We start from the raw sequence: 22,853 nt of genomic DNA on the forward strand, positions 1-22,853 counted from the left end.
GGTGGTATACAAAGTAACACCATGTCTTTCAATGATAGTATCTTCAATTTGATGGAGCAGATTGTGCATCTTTCCTGTTGTTGACCTAGAGTCTGAGGTTTTTAAAGTACTCTGTACATGCTTCTTTTTTCTTTTCTTATTTTTCCCCGGCTTGACTGAGATATAATTGACATGCAGCTACGTACAGCATACTGATTTGACTTGCATACATCATGAAATGATGTCCACCATAAGTTTAGTGAACATCCATAATTTCATATAGCAGGTTGGCCAGAAAGTTAACTTTTTGGACAACCCAGTAGATACAAAATTGATGGAAGTGAAAAAAGATTTTCTTTCCTTGTAATGAGAACTCTTAGGATTTACTCTCTTAACCATTTTCATATATATCATACAATGTTAATTGTATTAATCCTGTTGTGCATTACATTCCTAGTGCTTCTTTATCTTATAATTACAAGTCTGTACATTTTGACCACCTTCCTCCAATTTCCTCTCCCCTGCACCCTCATGTCCCACCTCTGATAACCACAAATCTGATCTCTTTTTTTATGTGTTTGTTTTTGAAGTATAATTGGTCTGTTCAGTTCAGTTCAGTCACTCAGTTGTGTCTGACTCTCTGCGACCCCATGGACTGCAGCACACCAGGTTTCCCTGTCCATCACCAACTCCCAGAGCTTGCTCAAACTCATGTCCATTGAGTCAGTGATGCCATCCAACCATATCATCCTCTGTTGTCCTCTTCTCCTCCTGCCTTCAATCTTTCCCAGCATCAGGGTCTTTTCTGGTGAGTCAGTTCTTTGCATCAGGTGGCCAAAGTTTTGGAGTTTCAGCTTCAGCATCAGTCCTTCCAATGGATATTCAGGACTGACTTCCTTTAGGATGGACTGGGGATTGGAAGGGACTCTCAAGAGTCTTCTCCAACACCATAGTTCAAAAGCATCAATTGTTCTGCACTCAGCTTTCTTTTAGTCCAGTTTTCATATCTACATGACTACTGGAAGAACAATTGGTCTGTAAGACTGAGTTAATTTCTGGTGCACCATATATTGACTTAAAATTTCTCTGCATTGCAAGATGATTACCACTGTACCCATTTCTAAAAATCTTTTTAAAACATATGACATTAAAACTTCAGACACAGATGCTAAAACCAGGGCTGTAGAAACATTAGTGCCAGAGCCTTAGAAAGAGCTTTGCTCTTCCTGGTGTTTGTTGGTTATCTTGTTATTTCACCTTACGACTCAAAGCCACAAGCAGCGATAGAGAGGTATCTGTAACTTCTGAACTCATTGAAGAATCCAACGCAACACCGACCTCGGACAACTGACAGAGTAAGTCGGGACCTCAGCAGAATGACTATTTCAAGGCACATCACACCGGCTGCTTCCTTATTTTATATGGACACTCTGTGTATCATTAAAAAAAATTTTTTTTTTCTGGGACTTCCCTTGTGGTGCAGTGGGTAAGAATCCACCTGTCAGTGCAGGGGACATGAGTTTGATACCTGGTCCAGGAAGATTCCACATTCCATAGAGTGACTAAGCCTGTGTGCCACAACTACTGAAATCTGTGTGCCTAGAGCCTGTTCTCCTCAACAAGAGAAGCCACTGCAGTGAGAAGCCCAGGCACCCAACTAGAGAGTAGCCCCTACTCACCGCAGCTAGAGAAAGTCCACATCCAGCAGCACAGTCCGGGCACAGCCAAATATAAATAAATAAAAATAAATAAATATAGGAAAAAAATTTTCCCCTTAAATTAGTAAATAAATACATTAAAAAATAATTTTTCCCCAAAGATGCACTAAGTTTAAAGTTATATTAGTGTTTGTTGTGGAGGATCATTTCAAATATAATTAAACTAACAGCTCTGGGCTGGGCCTCTTCAAGTTGTACTGAGCCTTTGGTGTGTTTGATGGCAGAGGCCTCTCTGCCCTCCACAGCCTCCCCATATTTGGAGGTGAGTGTCCAGCAGGGTAGAGCCAATGTGGAGATCTCTTACCCTTGGATAGAAGCAGCTTACAATTTAGTCATTAGAGGTTGTTGTTCAGTTGCTAAGTTGAGTCCGAATGTTTTCGAACCCACGGACTGCAGCATGCCAGGCTTCCCTGTCCTTTACTCTCTCCTGGAGTTTGCTCAAACTCATGTCCATTGAGTTGATGATGCCATCCAATCATCTTATCCTCTGTCACCCCCTTCTCCTCCTGCTCTTAGTCTTTCCCAGAATCGGGGTCTTTTCCAATGAGTCAGTTCTTTGCATTATTGTTTTCGTATGTCTTTATTAATGTTGGCTGCGCTGGGTCTTCATTGCTGCTCGAGGGCTATCTCTAGTTGCGGTGCTCATGGGCTTCTCATAGCGGTAGCTTCTCTTGTTGCAGAGCACAGGCTCTAGGTGTGCAAACTCAGTAGTTGTGGCATACAGGCTTAGTTGCTCCTCCGCATGTGGGATCCTTCTGGAACGGATCAGGAATCGGACCCATGCCCCCTGCATTGGCAAGCAGATTCTTAACCACTGGATCGCCAGGGAAGTCTGGGGCCAGGGTTTCCAACCAATGGCTTCTGCTCAGTGAGACCTGAACAGTGGTTCAGAGCTCTGAATTCTGCATGTACAGCTCCCTTGGTGTGATCGCTGGTGAACAGCTGAAAACTCTGGAGCTGTGCCTTTGCAGCAGCTGCCACAGTGTCAGCCACTTCCCCGTGGTGTCCAGCTGAGGTCAGGCTGGAGCCCCACCCACCCCGTGTCCTGATTTATCCCTGGTCTAGACAGAAATGGACAGGGAAGTTACCAAGAGGAAGGCAGGAGAGGGAAGTGCCCCGAACTGTCCTGAGCTTGGAGGTCTCCACAGAACACAAGGACACCATTCCTGCTCTGCGGAATTTGCGTCCAGGTGGGGGCCATTGGGGAGAGCCCCTGGCTTCAGGATGGTCTCAGACACAGGACCATCAACCTCAAGTGGTGAATGGAGGGGAGGGAGGAAACAGGGGAGGTTGGGGGCACCTTGGGTCAGTGTCTCCAGAAACAAGCCCAGAGCTAAAATTTTTCACGAAAGTGGCTTATCAGAAAGTGCTCCCAAGAAAACCCCATAGCGGAGTGGGGCAGAGAGGGTGAGCGAGGGTCCAAGTTCAAGGGAAGTCCCTTGAGGGTAACTCTGGCTCTGTCTTCAAGGACCAGAGGTGAGGGAGCAGGAGCGTTTACAGTCAGCGCCCATCAGTCAGTGGTCCAGAACTGACTCTGAGGGTCCTTCTGGGTCTCTGTGCACAAGACCAAGCAGTTTCTGTCCTCTGACAGGGACCTGGGGCTGGCCGTGGAGGGCCAAGTTCCCTCCCCCTGACGGCCTTGGGGAAGCACCCAGCATGTCTGGCAGAAGCACTAGTGTCAGCGAGACCGCTGTGCAACCTGATGTTTGCAGGGCTTTGCAGATACCAGGAAGGTCTAACAAGAGGCTAAAAGTCCAGAAGCCTGGTCCCTGGGTGAGTCCTGCAGCGGGTACCATCACACCTAAGGTGCACCAAGTACTGATGGGGGCTTTTGCCTTTCAAATATTTCTACCCATTCTAAGTTGTTGTTCAGTCGCTCAGTCATGTCCGACTCTTTGCGACCCCATGGACTGCAGCACACCACCTTTCCTGTCCATCACCAACTCCTGGAGCTTGCTCAAACTCATGTCTATGGAGTCAGTGAAGCCAGCCAACCATTTCATCCTCTGTCGTCCCCTTTTCCTCCTGCCCTCAATCTTTCCCAGCATCAGGGTCTTTTCTAATGAATCAGCTCTTCGCATCAGGTGGCTAAAGTATTGGCGCTTCAGCTTCAGCATCAGTCCTTCCAATGAATATTCAGGGTTGATTTCCTTTAGGATGGACTGGTTTGATCTCCTTGTAGTCCAAGAGACCCATTCAAAGAATCTCCATGCTTCTCAGGCCCCCAGCAAGCCCCATGGAATTCAAGTGCTTGGGGGAAATAGCACATGGAGGCCTCCCTCTCCCTTGTGGGCATTGCAGCAGGACCTGCGTCCCCAGCATATACAATCAGCCATCACATCCAGCATCCTTAACCCCACCTGGAGCTTCTGGTGGCACACCTTAAACCACACTTCTCACCTTGCTGTCCTCTGAGGAGGGTGGTATCAATTGAAAGCCTCTCTCCACACCCGCCTCCCCGCCGCCCCCACCCCCCACCCTCCAGCAAACAATAAAGGGGCCTATCTATTGTGGACATGGCCTGCAACACCTCCTTGGACCCTTAAATGGCCCTGAGAAACAGCCCTCAACACATCATCCGTTCACGGATGAGAAAATGTAAGGGCGTCAAATGATTTCCTCAGGGAATGCACGGCTTGAATCAACAGAGCCAAAGGAATTTGAAGCCGGGCCTTTAGCCAAAATTCTGCTTTTAAATAATTCAATTATTCACTCGTATTTGTTTCTTCTAAATACTGCTATTTACTACTTTGTGCTAAAAACAGAAAATTACTCATGGCAAACCATTGACTTCACACAGAGGATGGGAAGGGGTGGGTTGCTTATTAAGTTTTCCTCTACGTGTGTTGGAGGTGCGCTGTATTTTTTTAACTCCAAAGAAGAAAGTGGAATAAGAAGGTAGTGGGTGTTGTTTTTTGGTAACTAGGAAGGTTCTGATTGGCTTCCCTGGTGACTCAGATGGTAAAGAATCTGCCTGCAATGCAGGAGAGCCAAGTTCAATCCCTGGGTCAGGAAGATCCCCTGGAGAAGGGAATCGCAACCCATTCCAGTATTCTTGCCTGGAGAATTCCGTGGGTAGAGGAGCCTGGCGGGCTACAGTCCATGGGGTCTTAAAGAGTTGGACAGGACTGAGGGACTAACACTTTCACTTTCTTTCAAAGTTCTGATTGTGGCTGAAGGGCTGTTTTGGATCAGTAAGGACTGTGGTATAAATACTGTGGTGTCTCTGACTCTCCATACGGGGTGAAAAAACCAGTGCAGGGTTCACCTGTCCTGAGCCACGCCCAGCCTTTGGGCAAACTGGGACAAGGCAGCCTTCTGGGCACATTCCTTGCCTGCAGAAGGTACCTCGGGGCAGGGTTTAGGCCAGGAGAGCGGGTAATGTAGAACTAGCCCTGGTCTTATCACAGTCACCCCTCACCTCCTTGTCCCAACTTCACATCACACTCAGGATTAAATCTAGACGATGACAGGCCTACAAAGAAACAAATACGTCATACGTGAAGAGGCAAAATGACATGTGTCTTAGAGAAAACCAAGGAGACTTTCTTACTTCCAGATAAGGAGTGTCTTCCTAGACAGCGGAGAGTCAGCAAGAGCCTTAAGTAACTTTTGATTCTATCAACATTCAAAGTTTAAGGGAAGTTGGGACTTCCTGGGTGGTCCAGTGGTTAAGACTTCTTGCTCCCAAAGCAGGGGGCCCGGGTTCCACCCCTGGTCAGGGAACTAGATGCCAGAACTAAGAATTTGCCTGCTGCAATGAAGAGCAACTAAAACCTAGCACAGGCAAAATAAATATGTTTGTTTTTTTTTTAATTTAAGGAAATTTAAAAGGCAGAGAAGCAGGATGAGGGGGAATCTTCAGTATTTGAGACAAGGGATTCATATCCACAACTTAAGAAAAATCAGCAAACCCCTAAACAGGCAACAAATAAACGAACAGATAACCCCTCTGGTAAGAAATACAAATAGATGACCAAAATATGAAGGGAAGAAAAACTTGCCACCCCAAAATATCTCTTTGGCATGCAGATTATTTGAAGCTGGAGACAATAGCTCTGAAGACTCAGGAAGAACCTTTGACCTTCCCCTTAAACTGCCTAAAAAAACGCAGATAGAGGACCTGTACCAGGAAGGGAGCCGTTGCCTAGAAGCCTCTAACTCACATGAGGCAGTGGATGGGAAGTCATGGCCCATTGTATCTGCAGGGGCCAGCAAACCTTTGTTTTCCAAACAGCTGCTGGTCCATCTCCTAAGAACTACCTTCCTTCCCCTTTGAAGCCCTCTTTTGTCTTTAGCTGAAGGTGATATTTAAAGGGTTTGGCCATTTTGGTTCTTTTGGCTCCCCCCGATGTGTACATGTTATTACACTTTGTTTGACTTTCTGCTGTTAACCTGTTTCATCCTAATTTAATTTATTTTAGTTATTTTGGCCCTGCCACACAGCATGTGGAATCTTAGTTCCCCACAGAGATGGAGTCCTCACCCCTTCCAGTGGAAACTCAGAGTGTTAACCACTGGACATCCAAGGACGTTCCCACTTTTTTTTTTAATTCTTAATTCTTTGACCAGCCAGAAGAGTGTAGAAGGGCAGAGAAAAATTTCTTCCTTCCCAACAAAAATAATCTTTGAAAAGCACTAAGATAATAAAAAGCCATGTATCAGATTAGCCAAAGCTTAAAAAAATTGATACTTTCCTGGTGGCTCAGATGGTAAAGAATCCACCTGCAATGCAGGAGACTCAGGTTCAATCTCTGGGTTGGGAAGATCCCCTGAAGGAGGGTATGGCAACCCACTCCAGTATTCTTGGCTGGAGAATCCCATGGACAGAGAAGACTGGCGAGCTATATAGTCCATGGGATCGCAAAGAGACAGGACTGAGCGACTAACACACAGTAAATGCTGACAAGTGAGGTGGATGTTTTCAAAGAAGGTGGAGGCACTGCAGCTGGGCACAGACCCCTGGAGAGCCACATGGTACCTCCTATGTGCCTACAATTTGGCATTTTCTCTTGAGTTTTCACACGGTACACAAGGCTGCTCATCACAATCATGATTGTGACAGCAACATATTAGAAACGAACTAAGCATTTATCAAAATAGAATGGATACATGGGGTATTCCTAAGTATATCCCTACATGGTTTGTCCCTTTGGTGGAAAACCATTCCCACTTGAAACGAATTAACCAAGGGTGGGACTTTCCTAGCGGTCCAGTGGTTAAGACTCTGGACTTTAAGACTCAAATGCAGAGCAGGGAGGATTCAATCCGAGGTCAGGTTCAATCACTGGGTTGGGAAGATCCCCTGGAGGAGAAAATGGCAACCCACTCCAATATTCTTGCCTGGAGAATCCCAAGGACAGAGGAGCCTGGGGGACTATAGTCCATGGGGTGGCAGAGTCAGATATGACTGAGCAACTAACACATAAAAACAAAAAAAGGGCCAGATTCCAAGATGCTCCAGTGTCAGTCCCCAGACACTCCTCTACAAGTGAAGGCAAGCAGCCTTCATTACTTCTTTGTTTCCATGGTGACAGTTCCTGGGGCAAGAATCTTCTGAAAGTTTGTAACAAGCCAATTATTTTCCAGATTGCTTTAGGAAAACTCCAGCATGGGGTATGCCCACTAGACCTAGAGGCTCCGGCAGCTCAGCGGAAACAGGAAAGGCAGTTGTGAGGGTCAGTGGTTGTTTGTGACCTGGAGGTGGGTCTAAGCCCACAGAGCTGATAAGATTGTCAAGGCCCATCATATCCCAAGGCCAACTCAATGCACTTGGGGAATAGAAATTCCATGGCTGGGAGTCAGACTTTTCCCACATCCTAGGATTCAAGTCTTCATCTGTCAGTGACACATCCTTTCAAGAACCGCTGATAACATTCCTGAGTTAGTCCTGGAATTCCTGTATCAGAACTTGCTCTAAAAACACTTTCTTTTTAACTTGACCTTCAAGAGAATCTCTCTCCTCTTATCTAACTCTAAAATAAACAAAGCAAGATTGAGTCCCTCCTTTCCCCTCCCTCCAGCCTGCCCTGCAAGCAAGGGTGTCAGACAACTTCTCTCCTGGTCCATCAGTCCATTGGGGAAAATTGTTATCTAGTGTGCACATCTCAAGCTTAGAGACTTTGGGGCAGACAGGCAGAAGGAGGGTTGGAGTCCAGGAACACTAATCTTTTGTAGCGGAGATGAAACAACCTCTTTGCAGGCAGGGAGGTGAATGAGTCTGTTTTTAAGTGTCAGCTTTATCAGCTCTCTGCTTCCTAGCGGGTCACCATTCATATAAAGAGAGGACTGAACTAGGAAGAAAATGTGAGAGCATTTAGGGGCAGGCTCCAAGGTGTTTTCATCTCGTCATCCTATGAACTCATCCAAACCCAAGCCCTAATATCAGGGGTTCAGAAATAAGTCGGTACAGAGGGATTCAGGACTCAGCTGACAGGGGTCGGGCTGGGATTGGAAGGTAGGTCTTTCTGAGCCACAGCTGGGGTCCTCACCACCCCTCTTTCGACTTAAAAAACAAAAAAATAGTTGCAACGTAAAAGATGAGAGTTACGTTTTATTCAACGGAAATTTTTAGGACTTAAGCCCAGGAGGTAGCATCTCAAGTAGTCTTGAGAGAATTGCTCCAGGGGAGGGGGGTGAGGGGATCGGTGAGGAGCCGGGTTATATAGAAGTTTTGCAACAAAGGGTAGGTAGTCTGAACATCAAAAGTATTTTTGTGAATTAAAGAGAACCAGATATCACAAGGAATTTAGCGCTTTTCTGTATATGGGAAGATGCAGGAGTCTGGGCTCACTGAAATCATCCCTTTCATATGCATCTTAACTATCTGGGGCCAGTGTCCTGGGTGTTTTTTGTTTTCACATCCTGAGCTCCAACCAGTCCATCTTAAAGGAAATCAGTCCTAAATGTTCATTGGAAGGACTGATGCTGAAGCTGAAACTCTAATACTTCGGCCACCTGATGCAAAGAACTGACTCATTGGAGAAGACCCTGATGCTGGGAAAGATTGAAGGCAGGAGGAGAAGGGGACGACAGAGGATAAGATGGTTGGATGGCATCACCGACTCGATGGACATGAGTTTGAGTAAACTCTGGGAGTTGATGATGGACAAGGAGGCCTTGTGTGCTACAGTCCAAGGGGTCACAAAGAATCGGACACAACTGAGCCACTGAACTAAACTGAGCTCCCTTGGGCTCTCTGAAGGGAGTGGTTGCAATCTGATGGCTGTTAGATCTCAGGTATTTTTCCTCCTTCCTGAATGCCCTGGAGGGCTGAAATCGCTGACGACTGTGACATCATTGTTTACTGATATGGTAGGAAGCACTTCATTTCTCTGTCAGGTAGGGGCTACAAAGCGGGCTGCCTCACACACTGTGCCCCCTGCTGCTGGAAGTGTGGCCCCATTGGTGAGGTTCCCCTGACAGGCACATGACCCACACAGAATAATTACAGATTGGTCCATATCAGTGTAGACTCATGGGCCTGGCTGGAGCTGCACAGGTTCCATGTTGTCGAGCCCTGGGTGTGATCTCGGGAAAGAACCTGGGGCTTCCCGAATTCTCCTGCCCTTGGCCTGGCTGCAGGGTAGGGTGAAACTCATCCCATGGAGTACTACCTGTAGTTTGTTCTGGAGCCCAGGGCGGGGGCACTGGCTTTCTGAGCAGAATGGAGGAGGGACGCAGAGACCCAGCCCCAGGCTTGTTCCCCCTGTGGCGGATGCAGAAACAGCTGATCCTACCAGCAGCCTTCTCCCTGCTCTGCACCCCAGCCCTGAGGGGTATACAGAACACAGGCCATGCCTTGACTTTCTCCAGGCAGGCTGTCTGTGCCCTGACTATGTTGCTGCTTGTGGGGTTTTCTGGAGAGAACATAGCTACTGTGTTTTGAACAAGTACTACTGTCTCACTGGCTCTGTGCCCTGAAACCTGAGGCCCATCTCTGGTGCCAGTTCACTGAGTAATAGCCGTTTGGCTGTGTTGCCACCCCCTCGGGCATCCACACATGTCTAGGGCAGCCATACAGGGTTGCGGAAAGCCACACTGGCTTCCAGCTTGGCACATGCATAGGCAGCCCCTTCCCCGCTGGAGGAGTTCTAACAGAGACCCGGATGTGCTGGGGTCTCAGGTTGTGTAAGTAGATTTGGAGAAACTTGAATGAAGCAGCTTACACTGAAACTGACTGCTGTTGGCTTTAGCCCAGGAAAAGGCTAAAACGTTGGTTCACACTGCTTCCCCTTCGGTGGGTGTTAAGTTATCCCTGTTTGCCCTCAAAGAATGAAATCTGGAAGAACATGAGAGCATAAGGGGTGAGGTCAAACATCTGCCAGAATTAAAACCAATCAAACACACCTGTATCTGGGAACAGTGGTGGGGAGCAGCTTACATCCCATCAGGGACCTCTGGGCTGACCTCAGGGAGCAGCAGACATTTTAGGGTGACTCTTGTTTCTGGCAGCCTGGCTCTGGAACCCTAGCCTCTGGTCCATCTGTCAGGTAAATCTGTGCCATCTGATGGATGAGTTGGGGTCAAAAGGGGTGGAGAGGGGAGATGAAAGGGGTGAAAACGCCCTCAATCCATCCAGAGCGTCCCAGAGTCATCCAGCCAGGGCAGCCTCTGTGGTCAGCCACCTTCATGCCTTGGGGTCCTGGCCCTTCCCTTCTGCTTTACAGATAAGGGGTGCCACCTGTGGTTTGCCATCTGGGTGTATTGAGTGACAACCACAGATTGTAGTGTGTGTTTGGGACAAAGAAAGCTGGCTGGAGGGGTCAGCTGCTTCTCTCGGGGAAAGCCATTCAGTTCGTGATGATGGCCGTGAAGGGGACTGAGGGCAGAAAGGATGAATGTGCTGGGTTGGGAATCTTTCCTTTGAGATTTGCTGGAGGTCGAGTTTGGGCCTCCCCAGGGCACGCCTGCTTGCTCCATCATGGGCCATGTGTGACCTTCCTGCCCTAGAAAGTGGAGGGGGGACCCCTGCACAGACACTCAGACACCCCCAGCTCACCCTACTCACTCCCACCTTTTTAGTCCTTCCTTTGTCCATTTTCCTACATATTCAAGTCTGGGTGAACTCTGGGAGTTGGTGATGGACAGGTAGGCCTGGCGTGCTGCGATTCATGGGGTCGCAAAGAGTCGGACACAACTGAGTGACTGAACTGAACTAAATAAGTTTGATGACGAAGTCAATTAAACATACAGAAAATCGCATGATATTACACTCATCACTAGCTCCATCTAGTATCATCATTTTGCCACTTTAAGAAATGAAGTGCTGCAAGTGGCTGAGATGCTCTACCTGTGCACACCTCCATCTACCTGTGCACACACCTCTGTCCACTTGTGCACACCTCTGTCCACCTGTGCACACTTCCACCCACCTGTGCACACCTCTATCCATCTGTACACACCTGCATCCACTTCTCTTCCTGAGAACTAGGATGATTAACCCTAGATGATTAACCCAAGATGATTGCATCTTGGAGTCATCCGTTTTCATATATGTATCTACAAACACTCAACAGTACAATTTTGCTTAGTTTTAAACTTCATATACTGAGTGTAATCTGTTTCACTTTTCTTTTTTTGCTTTTATGAAAACTTGTTTGAGCTTTTGCCTGTGTGTTGATGTATATAATCTGCTTCTTTTTCTTTCGGTTTTTTTTTTTTGGCTACGCTGGGCAGGCTTATGGGATTTTATTTCTCTAATCCAGGATTGAACCCATGCCCTTTGCGGTGGAAATGCAGAGTCTTAACCACTAGACCACCAGGGAAGTCCTAGTTCATTCATTTTAACCGCTGTGGAGTATTCTATACCTCCATTTATCCAGTGTCTCCAGTTGGTGGACATTTAGGTGCTTATAATTTGGTTTTCTTACAAACAGCAGTGCGGCCAATATTCTCATCTCACCCAGGGGCGTGGGTTTCTCTCAAGCATGTGCACGGGAGTCTGTGTCTCTATAAGGTACCACACACGGCTTTCCAATGTGCTTGCCAAACATGGCTCCGGCAACATGTAAGTGCTCCTGTTTTCCCACATCCTCAAGGATTTGACATTGTCAGACTTTTAATTTTTGCCTCTGGAATGTGTCTCAAAGGAAATCCCCTTATCTCCTCTTCTAAGGCCCCAGTGCTTCCAGAAGCTCCACGTACAGCCTGCACTCCAGTCACACACAAAGGGGATGGACTTGGCTGGCCCCCTATCCCCTGACCTCTAAGTGCTGAGAGTGCACACAGCTGTTTGCTGGGGCCCCTTATCCATCCCCCCCACCCCCCATAGATAGTCTCTCCTTGTCACAGTGACCTATTCCAGTGACTTCCAAATGTATAAGTTGTTCCACCCTTAGTATTAGAAGTCACTTAATACATTGAATTGATGACCAACCAGCAACTCAGTTAGAACTTAACCTGTGCAGTGTCCACTGGGTTACTTCCTCAAATCTGATCCTTCCCCATGTTTTCCTCAGTGAAAGGCACTATCGTCTATCTAATAGCTCAAGCCAACAACTTAGGAGTGGCCTTGAGACTTCTCTCACATTCAATCCATCTCTCAGTTTCCATGTCCAGTGATTCCTGGATTTGCCCCCTTCTCTCTGATACCACTCTGGTCCATACCACCGTCGTCTCTTGCCTGGACCATTGCAGTTGCCTCGTAACTACTTTTGCTGCTTTTCCTTACAAACCATGTGTAGCCAGCAGCCAAGGAGATCTTTTTAGAACATAAAACAAGTAAAATGGCCATTCCCCTACTAAAGCCCTCCAATGGTTCTCAGCTGAAAATTCAAATCCAAGGGTACTGTAATCTAGAAGGTGGACAAAGGCTGGTGGCAGGCAGACCACAGTTTTCCACAAACCTCCCTCGCCTCTGGGACTCGCTGTGTGGAGGGCTCCTCCCCTGATCTTTTCTTGGCTCCCTTGTCATTCAGGGCTTCATCACTTCCTCAAAAGACCTGTCCTCACCACCCACCATAGCTAGGGTGACCCTTTAGCTACCGCCTACAGCATCACTCAATTCTCTTTTCATTCTGTAACTTCTCGATGCTCAGTGCTGTGGTCTGTGTCCCAAATACAGTATTATCTCCATGAGAAATGTCATGGAGTGCTTAGCATGAAGTGAGTAGACATAAAAATCTGAATGAATGAATAGATAAGGGTACATTTTGGTACAGCCTATAGACTCAAAATGAAATTTCTTCCAGAGTCTGGGTGGAATAAAAGCTGCTTGAGGCAAGACGACAACATCTTTAAGCTAGAACAATGATTCTCAAGCATTTTATCCCCAGGACCCCTTTACACTGTGAAAAATTATGGAGGGCTTGACGTGTGGGTTACACCTACAGATATCTGCTATATTAGGAAAGAAATAATTTAAATGTTTATTTTAAAATATTAATTGGTTTCTTGTTGACATAAGTAACATTTATATGAAAACATCTGTTAATTTAGCCGCTAAGGTGTGTCCAGCTCTTTTGTGACCCTATCAACTGTAGTCTGCCAGGCTCCTCTGTCCATGGGACTTCCCAGGCAAGAATACTGGAGTGGGTTACTATTACCTTTTCCAAGGGATCTTCCCAATTCAAAGACTGAACCTGTGTCTCTTGCAGGGCAGGTGGATTCTTTACCACGAGCCACCTGGGAAGCCCCATATGAAAAAATAACTGCTGCTGCTGCTGCTGCTAAGTCAATTCAGTCGTGTCCGACTCTGTGCGACCCCATAGACGGCAGCCCACCAGGCTCCCCGTCCCTGGGATTCTCCAGGCAAGAGCACTGGAGTGGGTTGCCATTTCCTTCTCCAGTGCATAAAAGTGAAAAGTGAAAGTGAAGTTGCTCAGTCATGTCCAACTCTTAGCGACCCCATGGACTGCGGCCCACCAGGGTCCTCCATCCATGGGATTTTCCAGGCAAGAACACTGGAGTGGGTCGCCATTTCCTTCTCCAGTGTATGAAACTGAAAAGTGAAAGTGAAATCATTCAGTCGTGTCCGACTCTAGCGACCCCATGGACTGCAGCCTACCAGGCTCCTCTGTCCATGGGATTTTCTAGGCAAAAGTACTACATTTTTTTAAAAAATGAATGAGCGGTGACACTTTGAGTAGCTGTTCCACAGATCCTGATTAGCATCATGAAGATTCTTTTGAATGAGTGGATGTGGGGAGGAAGGGGGGCTCAAGAATTCAGACCAAACTTCAGGGTCGGATGTAGCTTCTTCCCAAGCATGTAAGCAAGGCATGCAAGACTACACAAGTCTTCTCCGAGAAGAAGACACGTTTCCCCATCTCTTCCCCTGCGGCTCCCTGACTGCCTGCTCACCCACTCCTACCCCCACACAATCCTCTCTCTTCCCTTTCCCCTAACAAGTCATTGGAAGTTGATTTGCCAACTGTATGTATCTTTGAAATAGACATCTTTCTGTAACCAGAATAAGGATGGTATAAAGTTTAATCCAGGGCATCCATTTTGACTGTTCACTTTGACAGTAGGAATGTTGAAGCCTGGTTTTGCCAAGATTTGTTTATTCCTCTTTGTAGTTCATGTTGAGAAAGCAAACTGGGTGTCATATTTTTTTGTTTTATTTATGTCATATTTTAGGGTGATACCGAAACCTAAGTTCTTCCTCTTTCTCAGAAGCTGCTCCCTCCCTATTTCCCCCCTCCTCTGGGTAAAGGAAATTCACAAAGCCAGGATTTAAAAAAAAAGAAAAGAAAAGTGGTCACCTCTGTGCTCCTATTGAAGTGGCTGAAGCTGCCCAGCTCTGGGCACGCCTCTTCCACTTCCTGACGTCACACTATTTTTGTCTTTGAATAGCTCATTGACACAATTGCCTCGGAGATCGGCGAACTGAAACAGGAGATGGTGCAGACAGATGTCAGCCTGGAAAATGGCCTGGGACCCACCGAAGCCCACAGGTGACCGAGGCGATTAGGCATCGGGGACACGATGGGGGCGATGTGACCCTGGTAGCCACCAGGATAGCTGTTCCGGTCGCCTGGCAGGTTTGGGAACTGGGGGTGTGGTGGCCACTCCAGAAGAATCTTCTGTAGGAGGTGGGAGTGGCCTAGGAACCAGTTGTCTGGGTTCACATTAATCCATCTGAAGGCACTTGAACTTTACACCTTCTCCATTCCTCTTGGCATCAGAACCCGGAAACCTAAAGTTCTGTCTGCCACCTCCACCTTCTCACAGTGATGGAAACAGTAACTCAGCGGGAGCCTCCGTGTGCAAAACAGAATTCAGTGTAGCCCGTGTCTGTCTCCAGAAGGTTTGAAGGGAGCACTAAAGAGGATGGACTCGTTTTGCATTCTCAGGTCAGAAACAACCCCAGCACCTTCCATGGCCCTTAGCCCAAAATGTGACCCAGCGTATTGGAAATTGGATGTGGTTGTAAGCGATGAAGAAAGGCACTGGCTACCTGTGTTACGCTGTGTTCACAACACACAAGGTCTAAGTAGGTAGTTAAGGACTGGCATTTTCTGCAGAATGAGGATACAGAGGTGGGGAGCGGGCAGGCTGGAGGAGAGTCCCCAAACCTCTTCTAGTTCTTGGAAGCTCTAGTTCTTTGCAAGGACAGGAGGGCATAGTCAGTAGAAAATGCCATGGACACTTGGTGCCTCGGAGGCCAGATTTATTAGTAGTTTCCCCTTTTTCTCAGGAAATGGGGTTGAGGCTGCCTGGTGCAGTGTGAGGGTGAGATTTTTGGAGTTGGTTTTGCTTGCAAGTCATGAGCTGGGCAGGAGGAGTCCTGCAGAGGCAGGCAAACCAGGTGAATCTGGTTGTCAGGGCAAGTTTCAAACCAGCCCGACCTGTTCCTGCTATAGAGGAAGGAGAACCAGCCGACCCAGGGCGGCACCCTGCCACCCTGCAGCTGCCACCCTGCAGCTGAGAGTCTGTGCGTCCATACCCTGGGTCTCTGGAGGAATAAGTCCCCCCTTAGCTGTGCAAATACTCTGTGCTGTCTCCTCTGCTTTTGTACAAAAATGTTGGAGGTAGACTAGATGGTCCTCCACTTGGCATTCTGTGACTTCCCCTTGACTTTGGTATGAACAGTTTTAATGGGGTCATTTTTTCCCCAGAAACTAGACAAATACACAGTGATTTTTGATCAGAGATTTTCTGCCCCGTGTTCAATGTAGTTCCAGGTTTTTTCTCTTCACCCTTAACATTTCCTTTAAGGTTTTTAAATTTAAGAATGACTATAAACATCCCACGAAACCTTTTTCTTTTTCACGTTAGTGTCAGTTATTCTTGAATGCTATACTGGTTGATACTGAATTTATGAATTTTAAAGGCTTTTAGAAGGGAAATAGGAAAGTTGAGATTATCTTTTTTTAGTTTGTTTTTTAATTGAAGGGTAGTTGTTTTACAATGTTGTGTTGGTTTCTACCAAACATCAACATGACTCAGCCATAGGTTTACCCATGTCCCCTCCCACTTGAACAGCCGTGGCACCTCCCTCCGCATCCCACCCCTCTAGGTTGTTACAGAGCCCAGGTTTGAGTTCCCTGAGTCATTCAGCAAATTCCCCTTGGCTATCTATTTTACATATGGTAATGTCTGTTTCCAAGATTATCTTTAACAATGTGTATGGTGTTCACCACGTGTGGACCACTGTTTTAAGTACATTACATCTGCCAGCTCATTGAATCTCCTAACGACCCTTGAAGGAAACTCTATCGTGACCCTAGTTCTGCTGATCTGGGACCCATGTGACATGGAAAAAGCCCACCTGAGAAGCCTCTGGATTCTGTGCTGGGATCTCTCACTGACTGTTTGGAGCATGGAACAGGGACTCAGTTTTAATCCCTCCATTTTGCCCAGTGGAGAAGTCAAGAGAGGCAGATGATGGAGAGGCACTGTGAGGAGGACTCTGAGCTGTTTGCAAATGAGGGCAGAGCAGGACTGTGGTTACAGGGAGACAGTGGGTCAGCCTGGCACAGAGCACCCTGAAGGGCAGATGACCGGGAAGCAGTGGGAGTGAGGGGAGCAGAACCCAGTCAAATGAGAGCCTTGTAGACAGAAGACACACCCCAACCCCATCCCACCCTCATCTCCTACCCCCACCCCCAGACGTGGGCAGGGCACCTTCTGGTGGCTGCAGGAAGGCATCCCAGTCACCTTCCTTTGTGACGTCACCCATGGTGAGGGTGCCTGGGCGCTGTGGGCTACCGTCACCTGCCCCAGGCAGTCACCAGGAAGCGTCTGGGTGGATGCGAAGTGAAGTACCCGCTGACTCCCCAGGTTAGGATTCGGTTTCCTGCCTGCGGTGGCTGCTCTGTGGTTAATATTGAGATGAGCTGGAGGTCTTTAGCCTTTTCAGGTGTCATGGAGCCTCTCCTCGGGATAATACTTTACATGCATAAAATAAAATATGTAGCGCGACAGCGGGAACAACTGAGATACAAGGATCAGAATTGTTAACGTGTGATTCCATAGCGTAGGTGCTCCTTTACTGACATGTTAAAGGCCAGGTCAGGCTGTGGGTTGAGGAGCCGCTCTCATCTGGAGGCGGACAGGCAGGCCTGCACTGACCCTGAGAGCGTCTGGGGCTGCTGGTGGTGACAGGGTCTCAGGGGCTGAGAGCACTACTGAGATGTGATGCCTACATTCAAACTGGGAGGAAGTTAATTGCAGAAGGAAGCAGGTTAGTGGAAGTAAAGATGTCCCTTTTTTCTATCCATGGTCAGCTCCCACCTTCTGTCCCCTGCAGGGACACTCGTGGGCATCAGGGACACCAGGCTCCCTGGTCTCCTCTCACCTCGCCTGCCACTGGCTGCTTCCTCCTTGTCCCCCTGCCCACCTGACCCTGGGACTCCCAGCGGCCTCTGCACCATCCCCTTTCTTTTCTGAATAGGACCCTCGGTGTCCATATCAGTAAAATAGGGACAATAACGGAGCTTTACCTCTGAGTTGTTAGGAAGATGGAGTTAACAGCTGTGAAGCACTTGGCCCAGTGTTAGCACGTGGAAAGCACAGTATCTTGTTTACAGAGACATCTCTAGAGCCACTTCCTGTGTGATCCCATCCAGGCTTGTGGCTTATGATCCAACCATAGGTTAAATGGAATCTTTTTGGTTCCACTTCCTCTTACCTCTCTCCGTCTCATCCATCCGTCATTACGAGCATTCCCACCTCCAGAACATTCCCAGGTTCCCAGCTTGTATCCATCCCTAGGCTGGTCCTCTGTTGGATCCACATGTTTGCATCCAGCTGCCCACAGCCTGACCCTTGGCATTTCAAACTTACAAAGACCAGGACTGAGCCCTTGGTTTCCCTTCACAAACGCTTCAACCCTGACACCTCTTGTCTCATAACTGCCTTCCCCTCTATCTCCAAACTCTAGCAGCTCTGCCAATAAGATAGATCCAGGGTGGGACCACTCCTCACCAGCACTGCAGTAGACCCTGCCTGCTGCCCCTGCTTTATCTTCACCGATTCTCCACCTCTGAGCTGGTTTTTTTTTGTTTTGTTTTGTTTTGTTTTTAATTTTTGGCACAGCTCCCGCAGCATGTGGGACTTTAGTTCCTGGACCAGGGATCAAATCCATACTCTCTGCATTGGAAGGTGGAGTATTAAACACTGGATTGCCAGAGAAGTCCCTCTGAACTGTTATCTAAGTCAGAGGATGGTCTGACTTTAGTTCATCTGAATCCAAGTCATGTCCCTCCCGTTCAAAGTCCTTTAGTAGTTTTCCATTTAAAACCAAAATCTTCACCGTAGCCTTCAGTCCTTCGGGGATCCAACCCCCACCCCTGCCCCGCAAATCTCTTCTGACAGTGTCACCTACTCCATCTGTCTACTCCAGCCCCTGGGCTCCTGGCCAAGCAAGCTCCCACCTCCCAGACTTTATCCTACCATTCCTTTTGCCTAGAATGCCCTTTCTGCAGGAAGCAGTCACCCATGGACTCTCCTTTCTCCTGTCCCCGCAGCTGGCTGTTATTATTATTTTTTTAATATTAATTTATTTCTTTGGCTGCATTGGGTCTTCATTGCAGCCACATGTGGGATCTTCTTTGCATCTTGCAGGGACCTTCATTTGAGGCTCATGGACTCTCTAGTTGTGGAGTAGGGGCTCTTAGTTTCCCAACCAGGGATTGAACCTGTGTCCCCTGCGTTGCAAGGCAGATTCTTAACCCCTGGACCACCAGGGAAGTCTCTGGCTTTATTCAAAGTTGTAGAACTTGTACAGACCTGAAATGGACTCACTGGCTTACGTTTGTGTTTTCTGCCCCCGACACTAAAAACTATGCTGTGTGAGACCAGAGACTTCATCTGTGCCCAATGCTGTTTTTTTTCAACACGCAGGATGGTGTCTGGCAGGTAGCATACACTTAGTAAATATTCAGTGAATGGACAAATGACAGTCGCCAGCCCCTTTGAGATTCTAAACATATTCAAGCCTCTTGGAAGAGCAAGACGCCAGGCTCATAAAGCAATTAGGGGACCTCAGTTCAGTTCAGTTCAATTGCTCAGTTGTGTCCAACTCTTCACGAACCCATGGACTGCAGCACGCCAGGCTTCCCTGTCCTTCACCAACTCCCAGAGCTTGCTCAAACTCATGTCCATTGAGTCAGTGATGCCATCCAACCATCTCATCCTCTGTCGTCCCCTTCTCCTCCTGCCTTCAATCTTTCCCAGCATCAGGGTCTTTTCAAATGAGTCAGCTCTTCACATCAGGTGGCCAAAGTATTGGAGTTTCAGCTTTAGCGTCAGTCCTTCTAATGAATATTCAGGACTGATTTCCTTTAGGATGGACTAGTTCGATCTCCTTGCAGTCCAAGGACTCTCAAGAGTCTTCTCCAACACCACAGTTCAAAGGTATCAATTCTTCAGTGCTCAGCTTTCTTTATGGTCCAACTCTCACATCCATATATGACTACTGGAAAAACCATAGCCTTGACTAGATGGACCTTTGTTGGTGAAGTAATGTCTCTGGTTTTTAATATGCTGTCTAGGTTGGTCATAGCTTTTCTTCCAAGGAGCAAGCATCCTTTAATTTCATGGCTGCAGTCACCATCTGCAGTGATTTTGGAGCCCAAGAAAATAGTCTGGTGCGTAAAGAAATAAAATGTTGAAGATGTGGGATAGGCTTTAAGCTTCCTCCAGAGCATAGGAAGGGCCCCCCAGTGTACTCCCTTCTGATCTCCATACCCCAGGAGTAAACACTTTCCTGGCTTCTGTTGCCATCAGTCAGATTTGCCTGTTTGGGGCCTTAATACAACTGGAATCATACAGTGTGTATTCCATTCTATGAATACAGCACAAGTTGTATTCTCCCGTTGATGGATATTGGCATTGTTTCCAGTGTGGAGCTATTTTGAATAATGCTGCTGTGAACGCTGGGCTGGAAGAAGCACAAGCTGGAATCAAGATTGTCAGGAGAAATATCAGTAACCTCAGATATGCAGATGACACCACCCTTATGGCAGAAAGTGAAGAGGAACTAAAAGCCTCTTGATGAAGGTGAAAGAGGAGAGTGAAAAAATTGGCTTAAAACTCAACATTCAGAAAATGAAGATCATGGCATCTGGTCCCATCACTTCATGGGAAATAGATGGGGAAACAGTGGAAACAGTGTCAGACTTTATTTTTCTGGGCTTCAAAATCACTGCAGATGGTGACTGCAGCCATGAAATTAAAGGACGCTTGCTCCTTGGAAGAAAAGCTATGACCAACCTAGATAGCATATTGAAAAGCAGAGACATTACTTTGCCAACAAAGGTCCGTCTAGTCAAGGCTGTGGTTTTTCCAGTGGTCATATATGGATGTGAGAGTTGGACTGTGAAGAAAGCTGAGCACTGAAGAATTAATGCTTTTGAACTGTGGTGTTGGAGAAGACTCTTGAGAGTCCCTTGGACTGCAAGGAGATCGAACTAGTCCATCCTAAAGGAAATCAGTCCTGAATATTCATTGGAAGGACTGACGCTAAAGCTGAAACTCCAATACTTTGGCCACCTGATGTGAAGAGCTGACTCATTTGAAAAGACCCTGATGCTGGGAAAGATTGAAGGCAGGAGGAGAAGGGGACGACAGAGGATGAGATGGTTGGATGGCATCACTGACTCGATGGACGTGAGTCTCAGTGAACTCCGGGAGTTGGTGATGGACAGGGAGGCCTGGCGTGCTGCAATTCATGGGGTTGCAAAGAGCTGGACACAACTGAGTGGCTGAACTGAACTAAACATTCTTGTGTCTTTGGGGGGAACATGTGTGACAAGCTTCAGTTCGGGACATAGGAATGAATTGATGGGTTGTAGGATACTTATATAGTCAACATTAGTAAATGGTGCCCAACAGTTTTCCAAAGTCATTATGTCAATTTGCACTTCCACCCACAGTGTGTGAGAGTTCTGAATGCTCTGTTCTTATCTACACTTGCTGTCATCTACCTTTTTAAATTTATTTACTTATTTATTTGGCTGTGTTGGGTCTTAGTTGTGGCAAGCAGGATCTTTAGTTCTGGCATGCACACTCTTAGTTGCAGTGAGTATGTGTGTCCTATATCACTTAGGTCGTGTCCAACTCTTTGCGACCCTATGAACTGTAGCCCACCCGGCTCCTCCGCCCATGGGATTCTCCAGGCAAGAATACTGAAGTGGATTGCCATACCCTTCTCCAGGGCATCTTCCCGATCCAGGGATCAAACTTGCATCTCTTATGTCTCCTGCATTGGCAGATGGGTTCTTTACCACTGGTGCCACCTGAGAATCCCTAACTAAGAAACGTATGCACCCAAATCTGGTAGAGCCATTTTGGCTATTTGGGGGGCTCAAATTCTTCATTTAAACTCAGAATACATTTTAGCCTCCAATACAGTTTCCCATAGTTAATAAATACATGTCCTCAATATCGATGACTTTAAGTACAGAATTTAATGTCACTTTGTATTATTCCTTTCCATCTTTTCCTCTTGAAATAGTACATGCAGAGTGACTATTCTCCACTGATTATAGCCACTTTTGGTCTTCTGAAAGTCTTGGAGGATCTTTTCATGAGGTCTTTTGGAACAAGTTCAAGTCGTCAAAGGCAAAATCGCTTTGTGTTCTGTCTCCTGACATAGTGTCTGTGTCATGTGCAAAGCAATATTTTGCTCTTTTGCCATATTTGGAAACCCGTCTGCCCCTCAGAATTTGGGGCTCATCCTTAGGTCCCACAGCATCTGAGAGCAGACCATGCCCAGAACCAACCACACCTGTCAGAAAAGTTGGTTTGTCTCCTAGGAAGCTCACAATAATCACTTGCTACAGAATCTTAGCTATATCTTGTAGCATCTTAGATTCTTTCTTTAAAAAAAAATGCTTACTGTTACCAAAGTTTATGTTCATCTTACACATGATCTATTTCTAAGAATTATTAACACTATTGTTGTTTTAGTCACTAAGTTGTGTCTGACTCTTTGAGACCCCCATGGCCTGTAGCCCACCAGCCACCTCTGTCCATGGGATTTCCTAGACAAGAAAACTGGAATGGGTTGACATTTCCTTCTCCCAAGGATCTTCCTGACCCAGGGACCGAACCCACATCTCCTGTATTGGCAGGTGTATTGTTCACCACTGAGCCGCCAGGGAAGCCCCACGCATATTTCCATTAATTCTGATTTGTCAGCCCTCGCCTGTTCACCTTCTTTCTCGAAGACTATCTGATGGCAAACAGGATAGAGAAGCTCTTTGACTTGAGTTGAAGACCCATTTGTCTGAAACACTCAAGTGACACCATAGACACAGCTGCTCTTTCCTTCAGTGGAAGCAGGACAATGGGGTGCTTTTGGGGGGACAGAGCTCGGTTCATCAGAAGCAGAAATAGTTTTGCAGTAAGACAGTGACCCATCATGCCAGTGAGGATATTCTGCCATGACTTGCCTGACCAGTTTTCTCCCAGTTCCTTAAGATGTTTCCTGATTTCCAACCACTATGCAGGTGTTTGGATTATGGTATCAAGGAATTCTACGTGGACTGACCAACTCTTTTCTCACACTGTTACCAAAGTGGCAACAATTAAGTTCAATTTACATAAAATGTGTTTCGAGCGGGTGCTATTTGCTAACATACCTAGACAGGAGCCTAAAGTGTTACACAACTTAAGGAAGAAAGAATGGTCAACAAATATCATATAATGGGAAGAGGACATAATAGTGGACTGTGCCAGATGTCCTGGGGACCTTAGCGAGGA

At 47.0% G+C, this 22,853-nt stretch overlaps 1 protein-coding gene across 15 annotated transcripts in view; it reads left to right on the forward strand.

Moving 5' to 3' along the window:
- The window catches only part of RIN2 (Ras and Rab interactor 2), a 213,988-nt gene that overhangs the window by 136,083 nt on the left and 55,052 nt on the right, over nucleotides 1–22,853 (forward strand). For 10 of the 15 annotated variants that reach the window (XM_061435527.1, XM_061435526.1, XM_061435525.1 and 7 more), the window contains one exon: nucleotides 14,496–14,596. The exons of 2 other annotated variants lie outside the window; for them this stretch is intronic. In XM_061435527.1, coding sequence (XP_061291511.1) covers nucleotides 14,496–14,596 — 101 coding nt within the window. Of the gene's footprint in view, nucleotides 1–14,495; nucleotides 14,597–14,827; nucleotides 14,996–22,853 lie in introns of those variants that run through there. 3 more of the 15 variants (XM_061435533.1, XM_061435535.1, XM_061435534.1) reach the window with 2 other exon arrangements.

This window comes from Bos javanicus, chromosome 13, assembly GCF_032452875.1.
Source record: "Bos javanicus breed banteng chromosome 13, ARS-OSU_banteng_1.0, whole genome shotgun sequence".
Taxonomy (NCBI): domain Eukaryota; kingdom Metazoa; phylum Chordata; class Mammalia; order Artiodactyla; family Bovidae; genus Bos; species Bos javanicus.